A 16,863-nucleotide genomic window follows, 5' to 3' on the forward strand; every position below is an offset into this window, starting at 1 on the left:
ATATAAAATATGCAGATACTATATTCATGAGACAAGAGTGTTGTCCATTATGTGCAAAGTTGGGTGTCAAAAAATTAACTTCAAGGCAGCTAGGGTGATTCCCAAAGCGATTAAAACTCAGCGAAAGCATCTGGTTGGACAGACAAGGCTTTTACAAATCTACCTTGCAATAGCTCTGGGGACAGTATTTAACACTTCAACACTTCCCAACCTTTGGCTCTTCTTCAAATGCTCACTGCACTGCCAAAAATCTTTTAAATCAGTTTCAACTTAAGCTTCAGTGAGGCATTAGCCTGCACGATTAACCGCAAAGCTATAGCTGTATAGCTCTACACAGTGACACTAAGCCATTGGGCCCCTTTAAATACAAGAAGGGAAGATATAAAAAAAAGAATGCACTGAAGGGTTTGCCCATTTTGACTTACTGCAGGAGGGGGCGGGGCTTTGGAACCTGCATCCTCATCTGCACTCCACACTTCTGCCAAAAACCAATAAAGGCCAAGTTGCCTTTTTCTCCCCGCCCAGAAAACAATGCCCTTTATTAAGGCCATACAAAAAAGTAAAGAGCAGCCATCTCCCATGCCACTTGCAGGCACTGACAATGGACTGTTTCAGGGCCCCACTGCTCCCTGGACTGGGCATGCGCCTGGTAACAGAGGCTCGGCTCTGTGGCTGCAATAATGACGAGTGTGTCGAGATGCAGAAGTGCCTCTGTCTGTCGGAGGGACAGACAGCTCTGCTTTCGCCAAGTCACCGCTGGTGGGTTTGCCTCACTCTGCCTATTGTTCACCTTAACCTGTGACATCACTGCCTGGCAGACTGCACGTCAGTTTGCACAGTACTTCCTCATAGGCTTGTCACTGGCCTCTCTGTCTGCCCTGCTCTCATCATTTTGGCCTGGAAGTATCAGTCACGAGCCAGTTCTGCTGGTTGTATGTGGGGTCCAAATATATTTAGAAGAGGCAAAAGGAATCACAGGCCAATAAAAAAATTAATTGCAGGTTTTATAGTTGCACAGTCTGTTGGCTGCCAAGCAGAAGCACATATGAGTGTGTGTGTGTGTGTATGTGTGTGTGAGAGAGAGAGAGAGAAATGCTTGTACACACCGGTGTTGGGTAATGAACCACATTTTCTGTCATAGTGCAGTTGGTCAGATGTAATCTCAGTGAACAGTTAACAGAAAATGAAGGAATAAACACAGTCAGCACTTTTGACTCAAACTCCCATCAGTCCTTTAGCAAGTCCTAAATAAGGGGACCAATATATGACAGGAATTATTTACCACCCAGGGGTAAGAGGTACTCTAAAATAACACTTAGTATTGAATATTTCAGGTAAAAAAAGAATGTTCAAATAATTGTGTATTAGGGCCTATTCCATTCCCCTGTGATGAACTTGAAATGAAACACAGCCAAAAAATAAACAAATCTACACCTTAACCCATTCAAGGCACGTTGTGATGCGACAGTTATTGTACGCCTATGCTTTAACAGGGCTTTTTCTTTTTATCCAGGCTTTAAGAAAATAAATCAGTGGCCTCTTAGGAGTCTTTTGATTACTCAAAATAGGACACAAATACAGTTGCTTCGGAAAAGAAAAAAAACCTGCAAGCCTGACTTCTGTCCATACCTGGATCATGATGCATATAAACACAAGTAAAGAATTCCACAGAAGCTTGCTAGTTTTGTCCAGTTGCCCACACAAGGCAGAGCTGCATTGAGTCCCCCCAATGCCTGACCTACAGCTCACATAATTTAAGCCTAAACAAAAAGTGAAACTGACCAGCAAATTCCATAGGCCTTCTACGACTGTAAAATGTAATAAAATATGTGGCTGCAATTTTGCATTCCACACTTTGCATTGTAACATTCCAATCACCTCATTTACTGAATGTGTTAGTACCACTGACATGTAAAAAGTAGCTTTCACTGCAGTATGTGCACAATATCTGATCCAAGTAATGAGTTATGATATAAAACATGCCATAACTTTTATTTTTATTATGCTTTTTTCAATTTAGTAGTATTAGTTACTGTAGTCTAATCTCTTCATGACATAGTGTGTGGTTTGTGAAATCCACAGTCGTTCACTCTGGCAAAGTATTCACATTTAAACTTCATTACCTTCGCACAATGTGTTAAAGGTTTTTTTTGTAGTGGTATACTTGCATAACACACCAGCCTACAGCAATGGTACTTTAGTGTTTGCACTGTAGATTCAGCTTAAACAAATCTGGCAATTTGGAATGACGCCTATTTAGTTACATTTGCATTGGAATTCCACCCTCTCTTGGTCCTTTTCAGAGTCAACGGTTTAGAATTGCTACTACTTAGTGCAGGAACAATAATGCAACTTACTCTTTGACATGTAGCCAGGCAATGCTGTTTGTTGTAAACTGACAGACAAAACGGCTAGGTGCGCCCGTCCGTTTTTATGGCTGCATTTACCTTATGGGTGTGTTATTTGACCACACTCCACGCAACTTCGCAAACCCACGTAGCTAATCTGCACATTGGTATGTAGCCTCATCATAACACGTTTTTCTTTCTCCTAACACGATTCAATGTTCTGTGTTTAGTAAACTAACTAACTTTGGAAAATGGAAATACGATGTTGCAAAGTAAACAAAAAAGTTTATTTGGTACGATACAACTTTCCCAAACAAACGGCACATCGCTTTCCCATCATATCCCAAACACTCGCACAAGTCATCCTGCTAATGCTGTTCCTAAACAGAACGCACAATCAATGTATTTTCCACAAAACTGTCAAAAGTACCCGTCTGTAACACACAACCAACGGGGACAGGTAGCTACACTTTCAACTTCCTAACTTTGAACAGTTCTATAGAGTTTATTAGGTAGCATAGCTAGTTAGCTAGGAGTGAGGAGGGAGTACGATATGATAATAATAAATCATAGCTAACGACTACAAAACTGCAACATGGCCCTCCTTACTTACCCACTCCATATTTCTCTTTTTTAGTTGGAATCCACCTGGTCATTGTAGAGAGGTTTGTGATAAAAATAAATAAATAAATAAATAAATGAACTCCAGGGGCGGGTGGTACAGTTTTCTCGTCCTGGACATTACAGTTCCGCCATGATGACTAACAGAAGGGGGAGGGGTGGGAGCAAAGTGTGCAATACGATTGAGCTCTGTGAAACTATTTGGCGCTGGCTGTGTACTGAAGCATTTGGAGCTCAATAGTCCCGCTACTAACTTCTCTACGTTGCTATAGAGGACTGTCGATACAGTAAATGGCGAATTGGGAAGAGGAGGAGATCAAAGCAGACGCACATAAAATTTCTAGGCAAAGTTCTGTTTTAATTGGTAAATTGATCCATTGAATCGGATTTGTAGTCGAACACTATTCAAACTAATGTACTTTAATTAAAATGCATGCATGGCAATCCATGTGCTGGAAGATTTTGAACCATTTAAGGGCAGCTAGCTCTCCAACACAAAGCATGTCCTGGAGTGTATGGTGGGGGAAATTGCCAATTAGATATTGATTCTGTTAGACAATGCGTGCTAAGTAGGCTACAGTTCAACCGTGTAGTTAGGCTATATTTTAATGTATGGAAACAAGTTCCCACCCGTCTTTGCTCATAAAAGAGCTTCTGAACTTTGTATTCATTTTCTATATTTATTGCTGTTATTGTTACCACTTGAGGGCGCCGATGACTTCAAGGTGACTTTGTCGTTACATCACTGCAGCTTATTGTATTGACAAAATAAAACCACAAAGCAACGACTGTATTGACTTTATAACAAGACCCGAGCTGGGTTTTAAGGGGTCTCAAAACCGGTGGACGCTATATAACGAACTGTATGAAAGATAGACTGAAGAAGTCTCCAGCCAAAACCTTTGTGTTTTTTGTTCCTTTGTGCAATAAAATGTAAAAGTGATTGCATACCACTTCTTTATTTTTTAAATAGATAACATTTACAAAAAGCATTTTAATTACAGCACGCACAGTAGTATGAAAATATGCCTCTTTGTGTAATAGCTAATATTTTAACCTTTTGTTGTACATTTAATAATTGAATATAATATGTTTTCTTTTATTTAAAAAATGTACCTATGAAATATATAAAGTTATAAACATTCTTCATTGTAGCCTACTGAATTTTAACATTTTGTTGCATGTTAGCAGAGCCTGCACTCATATTAGGGACAATGCGTTTTATTTTTGGGTGTTATTGTAAAGCCTCATAATGGCCCTCCCCCCTCTCCTGCATAGCACTCTGCAGCTGTTAAAGTGTGTGGCTGGTCTGTTGCTCTAATTTGCCTTTTGTTCCTCTGGCGTCACTGATGTCCTCTGACAGGCAAACCGCTGCAGAGCATTAGAGTCTACCTCATATCGTCTGTCATGTGGTTTCCCATGAGCACCTTGCAATGTTCATTCAGCTGGTGCTCTTAATTACATTCTCTGGATAGTTGTGTTTGGAGATTTAGTTTCAGAGTTGACCATTTACTCGGGGGCAGACGCCATGTGCATCCCCCCTGACTGGTGAGTGCTTCTTCCAGCCTATGCAGAGTGTGCCCAGGGGAACTTTAATCTAGACTCTGGAGTGGGAAGGATGTGGAAATCGCTAGATCTGTGTAAAAGAGGCCACCTCCCAAACACAAGTGATCTATTCCCATAGGGACTGTCCCAGCTTAGCCTGCCTTAGAGGGAGATTGTTGCAAGAGCATTTTTTGGTGGGGGAAAAAAGTCAATTAGGCAGATATAGTTAGAGAAGAGAGACATGAAAGCATCATGTTTGTGCTAAATGTCTGCCATCATGCAGACTGGCATAGACTAAAATAGTGTACAGTGCTGGAGAAGCCAATTTGTATATTCACAATGGGTTGACATTGGAGATTAGTTTTACATGTTTTGCAATAGATCTTGGTGCATGAAAGAATCATTATCTGCCTCACACAAGCATGTGTCCACTGTTATTAGCATAACTTACTGATGGCAGCCTTGTATTGAGCCAGCAAGGTTGCAAAGAGGGAGTACAAATAAATAATTGAAGGTACTTTTTTATATTATATTGTATATCGTCTAAGCCAGTTCATATACTTAATACATATACTTTATTTGAAAGCACTGTTATTTTGAATTTGGGATGCACTCTACCCAGTCATCTAATTTACAGTACAGTTGTTAACTCACAATCCCTGATGTTCTCTTCGACGGTTGAATCATGAATGTGTTAAACCTCACACATTTTTCCTTTAGCTGTCATCATTCTTAATCCCTTGTGTGTGAACATATATTTAAAATTGAAATGGTCCATATAATTAGCCCATCTCTTTTGGCAAATTTCTAGTCAAACTGGGTATATGAAGACTATCTTACTATTAATGATATGTCTGATGGGCAACAGAATTTATTGCTAGAAGTCATTTGTCTTCATTTGTCGATAATGGTTAGTCATTAAAAGTAATTTTAAGTTAACAATTCGCCCAGCTGTCTAAAGCATGACGCAGTGATTCGTTTCAAGCAAAGCCTTTCGGCTGGGGAAAAAGGTGAATCACACTAATGCCATCATGTGTTCAAATCATGTCATTACAGTACATGCGAGAGGGAATAATGTAACATCTTTTTGTGGAAGTTGTACGTGATGAATACATTATTTTCTACTGTAAGTCAACGAGAGGACTTAAAAGTGAACAATCTACCCGTAGCACGGACTGAAACTTTTCTTGAAAATCCTTCTAACTTCAGTCAGTGCTTCAAACTTCAGTCAAAATGGTTTTTTTTTTTTCTTGAAACTGACTTCAAAATTAAAATCTAAAGCAGCTTAAAGCTGTGTGCCAGTCATTACTGCAATGAGTTGGGACGTGTGTGCCTCTTTTCCAGTTCAGTGCTCCTTCTCTAGCCTTATTGTCTCCTGTTCTCCTGTTGCTCTGCCTATCCAGTGTGCAGATGTTGGACTAGTCTGTCTGACACAAAAAAAAGATGGCTTAAGTGAATGAGTCAGTCCAGTGTAAGGCAGGTGTCCATTATTTTTTTTCCGGTCAAGGTCTGATTAGCACTAGCCCTTCCACCCCCCTGCTCATCGGTCTCATTTAGATCGGATTGCATCACTCAGAGAATACAATTTTATTAAAAGCTCCTGGAGAGAAAAGCATGGCTCATTAGGGGCTCTTCCTCCATCGCATTCGGCAACAGGACGCCCTTTATGATGATTAGAAAATGAAATATACAGATCGAAAGATGAGTAATGCTCCTTCTTTGCCAGAGTGGAGAACAACAATGGCTGGCCTCAGCACGAGGGAGATAGTTGTCTTGTCTTAGAGGCAATGACCAGGTGTTTGCCTGTACAAGGGTGACAGAAACAGGTGTACAGGTGCAGACCCTGCCAGGATGGTAGGGCATAAAGACCAGCTCTTCTCCCAGTATTCAAGGCCCATCTCAGGGGAGAGACAGCCAGGATAGTGGGTAACAGCGTAGAGCTTCAGAGAGATGCGGCCGGCTGTATCATCTCTGCTGATGGTTCTGTCTGCCTTCTACCCCATCACCACTAGGGGGTATATATCTACCCCTAGGACGGGTTCAGGCCTGGTAATGAATCAAACTTTAATATGTACCATTACCTTTGGGGTCAATTTGTGTCTGCTTAGCTGGAGTTTAAAGACCAGGTTTACACCTCTAGACCACAGAACTGCATTACAACTGGACCAAATAATCGTTGTTCCACAGCTTCAAATAATTGTTCCAGTTGTAATGCAGTTCAATGGTCTACAGATTTAAATCTGCAGCTAAGCACACCTCAATTGACCCTTAATGTCTGTGTTGTATTTATCAAATGTTCTCTCTTGGCATACCTGATCGGTATTCATGATGTATATATGTATCTTAAATTATATGTGGCTCATTCCTTGTACAAATTTGTGCTCAGGTTGCAAATGAGTGTCTGTTGCTATGGCGTCTGGACTGCCACATGACTCTGCTCTTTGCTCTTTTAATTTCAGAGACCGAAGCTTGAGCACACATTCATATCTGAATTCAAATCTCAGGAACGCCTTGGAAACCCAATCACTGGGGATCGGAACGGCAGCCCTTTCATTCCAAGTCCTTCACGTCGTGAAATAGAAGCGATCGAAGGAAGGGCTTCATCAGAAAGCACTCAGTGCAAGGGCCTGTTTCCTCTCCGTATGCTCAAGGGCACGCCGCCATCCTACCCTGACCTTCGAGCTCCGTATGCACTCCATCACCAGGCCGGAGCTGACAAGAGAGCAGCGGCCCGTGGTCTAGAGACGGACCCGGTCCTGGGCTCCGGAGCGCACAGGTGCAAGCGCTCGCGGGGGCCCGACGGGGCTCGGGGTCCCATGCCGGGGATGGCATTCGCCAAAAAGAGCCTTAGGTGGCGCTTGCTCGCCGAGGGCTACAGCGCCCGCCTTCCCGCCCGGCAGCAGAGACGGGTCGTCGCTCTGGCCTTCCGACGCTGGGCCGAGGTGACCCCGCTGACCTTCCAGGAGGACTCCAGCTCCCCGGGGACCGAGATTGACATCCGCCTGGGATTCGGCACAGGTACTGCACAAAAACCCTACCGCTAGCTTTGATACAAAGCACAGCTGAATTATGGTGTAGGCAATTATTAGACAATGAGGCATGTGGCTAGCACTTATTTTAGAAGATTAGTCTCCATTTGTGTCTTCTTTCCTTTATTACGTATGAGATGTTTGACTGCAAAGGTGTTGATCTTAGGAATTAGATCCCAGAATCCCAGTCACAAGCCAATTTTTTTTTTGCTCCAGCTGAAAATGCAGGTGCCGCTTCCCATGTATTCTCTGTTGAAAAAGGCTCCATTTGTAATACATATCCCACGGTGAAGCAATTCAGTGGAGAGCTCAGAATCATTCATAAATAGGGCCACCAGTTTGTCTCCCTTTGTTTTCTCACATGGTACTGCAGTCCTCCGCTAGTTTGAGGTCACGATAGACTCTTTGTCAAGCCACTTTCCTAACAATTATCCCATTTGTACCACCTTAGTCATCTAAGCTCACAGATGACGATTGACAGCTTTACAAGCCACTTTCATGTGTTAAATTCAGGTCCATTACACACTACCATGAACATGCTATACAATTTTTAAATATTGGACAGGGACATGTTAGGTTTTGTTTGAAGCAGAAAATTCCCAAATGCCAAAAAAAATTAGAGCAGTTATGTAACATTTAACTTGCACAAAAAAATTAATTCTAGATTCAACTTAACTAATCATAGTATTTAATCAAGATCTTAAGTAGAAGCAGGTGTCTTATTTCTGGGCTAAAACAAAACCTGCTTTATATGGATGCATTTTTCTTTTTGCTGCAGTGATACTCAATCCTGGTCCCAGAGAGCCACAGAGTCTGCTGGTTTTTGTTTTTCCCTTAAGATCAGCAACTGATTCAGATCCATGAAACCAGGTGACCTAAATTAACTGCATAATCAACTGCTTTACTTGATTAATTGCTGTGCTGTTCAAGTGCTGAGTAATAACGAAAGACCCTGCGGTTCTCCAGGACCAGGAGTGAACACCACCGGCTCAAATGCATGCTTCATAGCATTTAACCTTCCATGCACGTTCACTTTCCTTCCTCCCCAGACATTTCAATATGGTCTATATTTGGAAAGATACCATAGTGTCATACAGTTGTATTTTAATATATGGCGTTAATATTTCAGAATACTGTAAATGATTTTTGCCCTGCATGTTTCATGCGTTCTTCATCAAAGTAATTGGAATTCTACTGGCCACCTGTAGTCGCTCGCTCGGTGAAGCAGTGTACAGACAGCGCTGACATTTGCTTGTGCTTGTATGTGTCTGCCACTCTGTAGGGCGTCACTTTGGCTGCCCCTGGTCATTTGATGGGCCCGGTGGGGAGCTGGCACACACCTACCAGCCGGGAGAGATACACCTGGATGACGATGAGCCCTTTAGCATCCCCCCGTCTGACCACGGAGTTAATCTGCTGCAGGTGCACACACATACACGCACAGCACATCAGCGCATGTCAGTGGACACAAGCACAGATGGAGCATTCAGCATCTCCCACAGTGCTGCTGAAAAGTATGGCTGTTCCTTTGCTAGCACATGCCATGTATCTATGCCTCCTGGGTAATATTAATAATGACATGTAGATGTGTACCATATTGCAGGTGGCACTGCATGAGATAGGACACGTCCTAGGACTGCCCCACTCGCCGTCTCCGGACTCAGTCATGAACCCTCTATACCCCACCGCCGGGGGCACTCTGGAACTAGACTGGCAGGACAAGAGAGCCATCCAGGAGCTGTATGGTAAGCATTATCCTCCTAAAGCCTGCCAATTGATTTTTGTGCCCTGTAGGGGACATGAGTGTCTGATCTTAATAAAGAACTATATATTCTACTAAGCTGAAACCTGCACTACAAGGGACATTCAATAAAAAAAATTAAAATAATGTTTTCACTGCAACACATCATCCAAGACATCTGTGTTACGTCAAAAACATTTTACTGAAACCTTTTCTGTTGGGTCTCTTGAGGATATACCATGGAGGTCAGCCCCAGTCTTGTATCATGCTGCTACTCAGTGAATATAAACCAGATTTAATTTCATCTGCAAAATGATCATCCTAGCCATTGATAATGGCCGTTATTGATTTCATTTCTTCAAATTACACTCATGCATAAAATTTTACAGCATTATTTAAGCCTCATTTTCTGAGATTGCATTGAATTTTTAGCAATATGAAAAAAGCCAATTTATAATAGAATTTCCAGATTTTAGTGTTACTGTACATGTAATATATACTACATCATGTACATGTATATCATATGTGTTACATAAGAAAATAATGGCAAGAGGGAGCAGATACTGTAATTGTAACTGAGAACATGAGCTCTGTTTGTTTATCAGTACTGCCCTGGCTTCAGTTTTATATTTGTTTGTCAGGGCAGTGTGAGGGCCCCTTCGACACTGTGTTCGACTGGGTGAGGAAAGGGCCTGAGGCACAGCAGGGGGAGCCGGTGATCTGGTTCAACACTTATTTCCTGCGCGGCAGTCAGTACTGGCTGTACGAGAATCGCCGGGGGCGACCTCGTCGAGGAGACCCTCGGGGCCTGGAGCAGGGCTGGAGGGGGCTGCCTGCTGGCATAGATGCCTTCCTCCACGTCTGGACCACCGACATGGACAGGACCTACTTCTTTAAAGGTAACCTTCGAAAAGCACACACAGACCAAAGCAAATATATATAAGAGCAGCAAGAGTATTAGAGTCGCTTGCACTGGGATTCTTGGGGGCTTTCTTGTGTTCTGGAAATGACCCCATAATAATGTATAATAGTACAATCCTAACCAACCTGCATGTCCTGAAAATACTCCTCAGCCGTAGCTATAACCATTCTCGAGTTTTGAATGCTGGCCTTCCCACACAGAGGAGTATTATTTTCTACTATTCTAAGCAGGCACATTAATCATATCTCTGAGATAATAAAGGCTTTCTCATTGCGCTTTTTGTAGGCATTCAATACTGGCGCTATGACAACGGCGCCGACCAGACTTTTTCCCAGGATGCCGAGGGCCTGGCGTACCCAAGGCGCATCTCTGATGGCTTCCCAGGCATTGCCGGCCCCCTGGACACCGCGGCATTTTTATGGCAACTTGGCCTTGTCTACTTTTTCAAGGGTGCCCAGGTCAGTGCTTTCACTGGTGTCTCAAATGAAGAAGCCAAATTCCCCTATATACACAACCCGCCTAAAGTTATATCAGGTCATATTGAAGATATTGGGCTTCAGAATCACTAGTGTAGCCATGAAATAGAAAGCATAATCAGAGGCTTATATGCATGCAACTTACGTATTCATTCAGAGAACTTAAGGAACGACTTACAATGGGATTAGCACCAATTGCTGATCAGGCTCACGACTGAATTTTGCCACCCTCTTGAGAGCAGTGATTATGCAAGTGAAACGGGAACATTTTGCTGTTTTCGGCCCTGGAAGTTAATTATGGCATCACCCTCCAGGCCCACTTCAAATGAAGTACAAGCAGGCATTCGTGGCCATGATCAGAACTGTGATTGAGCAGCCAATGCAGGTCACCAAGAAATATATCAGGACAAGGTTTAACAAACTGGACATGTGTTAACAAACTATGCTGTAATCTCTTTGTGACTTGAGCCTCATTCTATCATCTTCTGGCAGAGATAGATTTTCTGTACAACATGTCAATGCTTCCTTTAGCCAAAAGAAGGAAGCCAATCACTCTCTCCATGGTGCAGGTTTCAAGAATCAAGTTCCACTGTGCCTGATGCTAAGCCCTCCAACAGCTCTGACTATTTCTATTTGCTAAGTCCATGCAGAAAACTTTCTATTCCTGCAACCACAGAGATGCCTTGATCCGCTATTACCACCATTAAGTTCTTTCAGAGGGGAAAAGCATCACCATTAATACGCAATTAGCATGCCTGTGAAAGTTTTCATTTAATTTCAGCCTCTGTGATAAAAGGCTTACATTACACCAGCCCGTTTGCTCAGGATGGTAAATGTTTTATTAATGCTGCAAGAGAAATGCTTGCATGGAAGCAGCCCAGCCCAAAAGACTCAGACCTTTTTTTGCATACTTTGTTTTAGGTGTGGGGATACAATGTGTCAAGTCATCAAGTGCAGCAAGGATTCCCTGAAAGTTTAGAGGATGTTTTTCCCGCCCTTGTTTTGAATGATCATCCAAAAGGTCAACAGAATATTTTTTAATCTATTTATAGTTTGTATTCCTTCTTCTCTACACCTTGATACTTGATATATTTTTTTTTATAAATCATGCAAAGGAAAATAATTGTATCTGTGTAAAATTTGTTTTTACTGTTTCGAAAGTAATGTAGATTTCACGCAGTTTTCTATGAGATGGTGCTATTGTTGCAATTGCTGCATGCATTTCTTTCTTTTAGATTTTTAATTTATGAAAGCAGGTTCCATGAGATACTGTATACTAAAGTGAACAAAATGAATTGATCCTTACAGGTAACTTGGATGCTGCATACTACTCCTACTCCCACCACACCTTGTTCTTAATTAAAGGGTTATACTACTGGGAGGTGTCCACGGAAGGTGATGGAGAACATCCTCTTTCCCACAATGTCTTGCTGCCCCACAGGAGAGTGGCCGAACAGTGGAAGGACTTGTGTGACATCCATCCCACCACTGTGCGTGGCAGATAAAAAAACTGAGCATTTTGTGAAACCTATTTTTCTAAAATAGTGCCAAACAGTATGTTAACATCGTAATTCCACACTTTTTAAAATGCATTTTATTCAGACTTCATGTTGGTAAGGAAACCACATTTTTTTCACCAGCTCTAAATAGGCACTCATTGTTCTGATCACCACTTGGGAAGTTAAAATAGAGCTATTATATACACTTCAGTGCAGTGCTGTTCTCCCTCAGTCAAATAAAGTGTGATGAATTGTATTTGTCATACTTCTTCACAGTGAGTCAACAAGAAGAACAAAAAGAAGTCCATGTATTGAATGACAGTTGAACTACACAGAATGAGCTGTTGAATGCACTGTAGGTTTAGGCTCTGGAATTTAAATTGTTCAAAAGAAATGTGTCTGAGACCTTATTTAATAAAAGCATTACCTCTGAAAATAACTATGTTAGAGGTACTGTTTTGATTGAATAGCATCTCAGATTCATTTTCAGTAAAAATAACATTTGTGGAGATCCTTCCATAAGATCATCAAAACTGTGTGATTTCTGTAATTATTGGCAGGACATCTAATTCAGCAGATCTAAGACGTTAGATGTCACATGGAAGCAAACCTTTGGAGTGCTCAAGACCAGGTTTAACATATGGCCTGGTCTTATCCTCAAGTTTTCTTATGTCCGTCCATTTATCCTGACTGCTTAACTGGCACCCTATCTCACCCTTATTCTTTGCTTCAACTGATGAATTATGCAAAATTACCTCCCCAAAATAAATGGCAAATCTTGAGTGACAGGTATTGGTGGTTTTTTAGACCGGAAACTACTTCCATGAGATGGTGCTATTGTTTCATTTCTTTAATCATTATTATGACTCGTTTTAGCTCATCAATATGATAATTTCTACTCACAATTATACATGTAAAGCAATCTGTTCCTACTTAATTTCTGAGTCGCTTCTTTTAAAATAAAAAAAGGTTTTATCTTTCAATGACAATGGAGATCAGTGCTGGCCAAATTCTAAATACTCATTCTTGGGCCACAAGCAAGCAAGGGCGTCACAGTGGGTGAAATAGCAGAATTGATTACCCCGGGCTCAGGCAGGGAGGATGGATGGGGTGGGGCGAGGGGGGGGGGGGGGTCTTAAAAGCCCTAGACTTAAAAGGGGAAGGTGGTCTTGCATTTTTCCATGGCCCAGAATTTCATGCTACACCCCTGGCCAAAAATGTGTGCATGCTTTTACAATTACAACCAGGAGACATACACATATTTATGAAAAAATTAAATGATTAAATTCAGCCTTGATCAACAAAGCAAATCGCTTTTTTCTGACGCTGAGGGGGTTATTCAAAAATGCCATTGGACGTGCCAATGGCGCTGTGCGACCACTAGGTTGCACTGCATTAGTGCTAGAGAAGATATCCACTTTCTTGAAGGTTCGGGCAGCTACAACTTCTTCGAGGTGTCTGTTGCCCTAGTAAAATAACTCCTTCGGGGAAATGTCTGAAAATGGACAGTCTTTATCGTGCATGCAAACGGCATTATGACTATTGAACTATGTAGTCAAATTGCTTCCTAGTGGTAGCCAAATATATTTAACTGGACGGTAGCCTAGCCTACTATTAAAAGATTATCTTAAAATTTGGTTAACGATTGTTTTCATTGGGTTTACATGAGCGCTACAGCTATTTTAATCCTGATTCTAACTGACAGTGCAGGCTGCTTCATGTAGCCTATTTGTTGTCACTTCCAAAAGTTCTAAATTGAATCCCCGAAATCCTTTCATACGTATAGGCGACTAATGTGGCACAACAGTAGCAATATCAGTTGGATGCTATTCTGGAGAACGGCATTGTGTCCATTAGACTGCATCGATATCGTCCGAACGTACCGCACTGTTTTCTGGATGAATGCATTTGGCCGCAGCGCCGAGTCGCTTTCAGAAATTATACACTGAAGCCAATGGCTCAATATGGTACAGTAGCATTAAATCATGTCACGAGGAGGAAATGCAGACGCTTTTTGTCTGAAATGCTGATGGAGGGAATGCTGCAGTGCTGTATGAGACATAGATTATACTGCCTTTGTCTCACTCTTTAAAATCGTCCTTGGCTGCTGTTTTGCATTAGTCGGCAGTTCGACCCAGTACCCACCTCAGTCTGAAGGTGGACGGCGTTTAAAAAATGTAAATATGCAAATTCAAATTGCATTATCGTTTAGTGTCTTCATCGCAATTTGCTGAACGCGGCTAGTAATATTTGTATCAATAGCCTACCTACAGTAACAGGGTAGGCCAAAACATGGGGAAATTGCGATTCGTTGTAGGCAGCTGCTTCATTTATAACAGCAGTGTGACCTCGCTGAGAAGAATCTAAATATTTACTCCAACTTTGATCGTATTCCGTTTTTCTTTGAAAAGGCCTGAACCTCTATGTAGGCTATAGCTATATCTGGTCTTTACAGGCTTTGAGCACTAATTGTAGGCTTATTTTCCAGCTGACATATTTCATAATCTTTGCTGTACTTTTAGTATGAATTATTTCTTAAGCAGACTGTATAGGCTGTTTATCGCAATCATTTCATTAAATCTCCTCTCTGATACATTCTCTACCCTTGACGATTTTGTCCTGCTCAGCAGTTCAAAATTAAATTTGGTCTCCTGTGGTGCCTAGCCATTTTTGTGTTTGACAAGTTGGTTATTAAACCTGCGTGATTGGTGGTAGGTCAAATTTGTACAGGGGGCTGCATCACTTGTGAATCATGCACTGTATTGTTTCTTTTTATAAACTGCTCAATATATCAAGCGTTTGGTTTTACTTTGCAAGTAGAAAATTGTGGGATTGTGAAAATGGCTGCAAGGTCGGATAAGGTTATTATATATTCAACTGTCATTGACCTGACTGTGTGTGGGCACTGCACGCAGCAGGATATACACACACATCTTGTACGGTGGCAAGGTTATCTAAGGTCTGCAGTTTAAATTAATGTGTTTTGGTTGGTCCGTGGGTGTACTGTAGCTAGATTTGTGTGTGTGTGTGGGTGTGTGCGTGCGTGTGCGTGCATGGGTGCGTCTGTCTGTCTGTGGTTATGTTTGTGCTGGTGCCCAGGTGGGTGGCTAGGTGCAGTGCAGTTGCTGACAGACGTCACTGATGAGGACACATCTCCTCATCCTTCCACCCTCCTCCTCCTCCTCCTCCTACTCAGTGCAGGCAGAGAGGGAGAGAGGGAGGGTGAGGAAGGGAAGCATTACAAAGACGAGTGCAGGGTAGATTTGGAGTGAAGAGAGGGAGAGAGCGCAGTGCTGCGGAAATTGGGCGTTGGCTGTGCTCTGGGAATGGAAGAAAGACAAACTTGTTTCAGTGAAGATACCAACATAAAAGTAACTGAGAAAAATCTACAACTCAAATATACCCTCTGAATCACTTTCGACATTTTTTTTCTGCATTGAAGATCACATTTTTGACAATAATTTGTGTGGCAAAATAGCAAGCTTTAACATATTCAGCTAGTGGGGGGGGGGGGGGGGGGATGATCCAAATAAGATTGAGGAAAAGAAAATTATATTTGCTTCAATATTGGACATGCATTTAAAATAAGCAACAGATCTATTAAGTATTCAATTATCTTTCCATTCTTCAGTTGCTGTGGGTACTCAGTGATCTCTAGTGAACATAATCTAATCAACACTGTTAGGGAGGACAATACAGGATATTCAGTCTATGATCAGCGGAGTTTTGGCCTTTTGTTTGAATAGTACAGCAAGTATGTTATTACTAAAATGGTGCAGTGGATAGCACTGTCACCTCACAGCAAGAAGGTCCTGGGTTTGAATTCTAGCCAGGGGCTTTTCTCAGTGTTAAAAGGGCGTTGCTGTAAAATAGCATGTGTGCTCAGTCAACCTACCCTGTACAAATAAAGATTAATTGTCATATTTTCAGCTGTTTCACTCACAGTACAGAGGTTAGTGCATGCACATTCTGAATCACTATGTTGCATCACAGTCTGCATTTATCCCTGGAAAATTAACAATGGCTGACTGTGTGTAAGATATGGATGATTAAACTGAAAGTAGAAGAGAGGGTAGAGAAGGAGGGATAGATTATGACTGCTAAAGAGAAAGGAGAGAGATGTGTATTATCTCATCAGGCTGGCTCTGTGTATTCCCTTTGCTATAATTAAAAAGATTCACTGTAATCCTGGACTGGACAATAAAACTAGCATCATGGCTGCAAGCAACAGACAATCTGTAATTTCCAGCCAACTCCTGTATATTACCAATAAACAAGAGCATCCTTAAAGCTAAACAACACAAACTGAACAAAGGACAGATGCCCAACTTGATTGATTTTGCAGCAGGTCATTAAAAAAGAAAAATGTTCTCCCTAAGAAAAACATGCATGTATTAAACATTTTGTATGGTCATGGGTACACATGCTACTAGACATTTTTTTTTGCTTCATTCAAAATCAATAAAACTCATGTCCCAACCTTTCTTCAAGCTGCTGAACACAACCATAAACTTGCCTCAACCCTCAGACTTACCGTTTTCCTAACCCTAACCCTAGCTGAACCCTAATTTGAGCCCTAAACTCTAATTTGAAGCCATTGGTACCATTGAAAACACCTGAAAACCCATTTAAAATGGATGGAAAACAAGGTAAATATCATGAATACTATAATTTAAATGCAA

General features: G+C 41.6%; 2 protein-coding genes across 3 annotated transcripts in view; one reads left to right on the plus strand and one right to left on the minus strand.

Moving 5' to 3' along the window:
- Window positions 1–3,119, minus strand: part of dock5 (dedicator of cytokinesis 5) — a 38,781-nt gene extending 35,662 nt beyond the window's left edge. The window contains exon 1 of one of the 2 annotated variants that reach the window (XM_035379503.1): window positions 2,962–3,119. In XM_035379503.1, coding sequence (XP_035235394.1) covers window positions 2,962–3,004 — 43 coding nt within the window. In that variant the 5' untranslated portion in view covers window positions 3,005–3,119. The remainder of the gene's footprint in view (window positions 1–2,961) is intronic. The other variant, XM_035379502.1, reaches the window with a different exon arrangement.
- On the plus strand, window positions 2,316–12,471 carry LOC118206620 (matrix metalloproteinase-21-like). Its single transcript, XM_035379505.1, has 8 exons — window positions 2,316–2,515; window positions 6,974–7,532; window positions 8,826–8,965; window positions 9,147–9,288; window positions 9,926–10,183; window positions 10,492–10,664; window positions 11,604–11,703; window positions 11,991–12,471. Exons 2-8 carry the CDS (start codon window positions 7,157–7,159, stop codon window positions 12,185–12,187), a joined length of 1,386 nt encoding a protein of 461 aa, XP_035235396.1. The 5' UTR covers window positions 2,316–2,515; window positions 6,974–7,156; the 3' UTR covers window positions 12,188–12,471.
- The last annotated feature ends 4,392 nt before the right edge of the window (window positions 12,472–16,863 follow it).

Source organism: Anguilla anguilla, chromosome 10 (genome assembly GCF_013347855.1).
Source record: "Anguilla anguilla isolate fAngAng1 chromosome 10, fAngAng1.pri, whole genome shotgun sequence".
Taxonomy (NCBI): domain Eukaryota; kingdom Metazoa; phylum Chordata; class Actinopteri; order Anguilliformes; family Anguillidae; genus Anguilla; species Anguilla anguilla.

What these genes read in the sequence shown, in the direction of transcription:
- LOC118206620 (XM_035379505.1), top strand. Translation starts at nt 7,157, where the DNA reads ATGCTCAAGGGCACGCCGCCATCCTACCCTGACCTTCGAGCTCCGTAT. An exon ending in AGCCATCCAGGAGCTGTATG is followed by an intron (nt 9,289 to 9,925) that starts GTAAGCATTATC and finishes TTTGTTTGTCAG; the next exon opens with GGCAGTGTGAGGGCCCCTTC. An exon ending in ACTTTTTCAAGGGTGCCCAG is followed by an intron (nt 10,665 to 11,603) that starts GTCAGTGCTTTC and finishes ACTTTGTTTTAG; the next exon opens with GTGTGGGGATACAATGTGTC.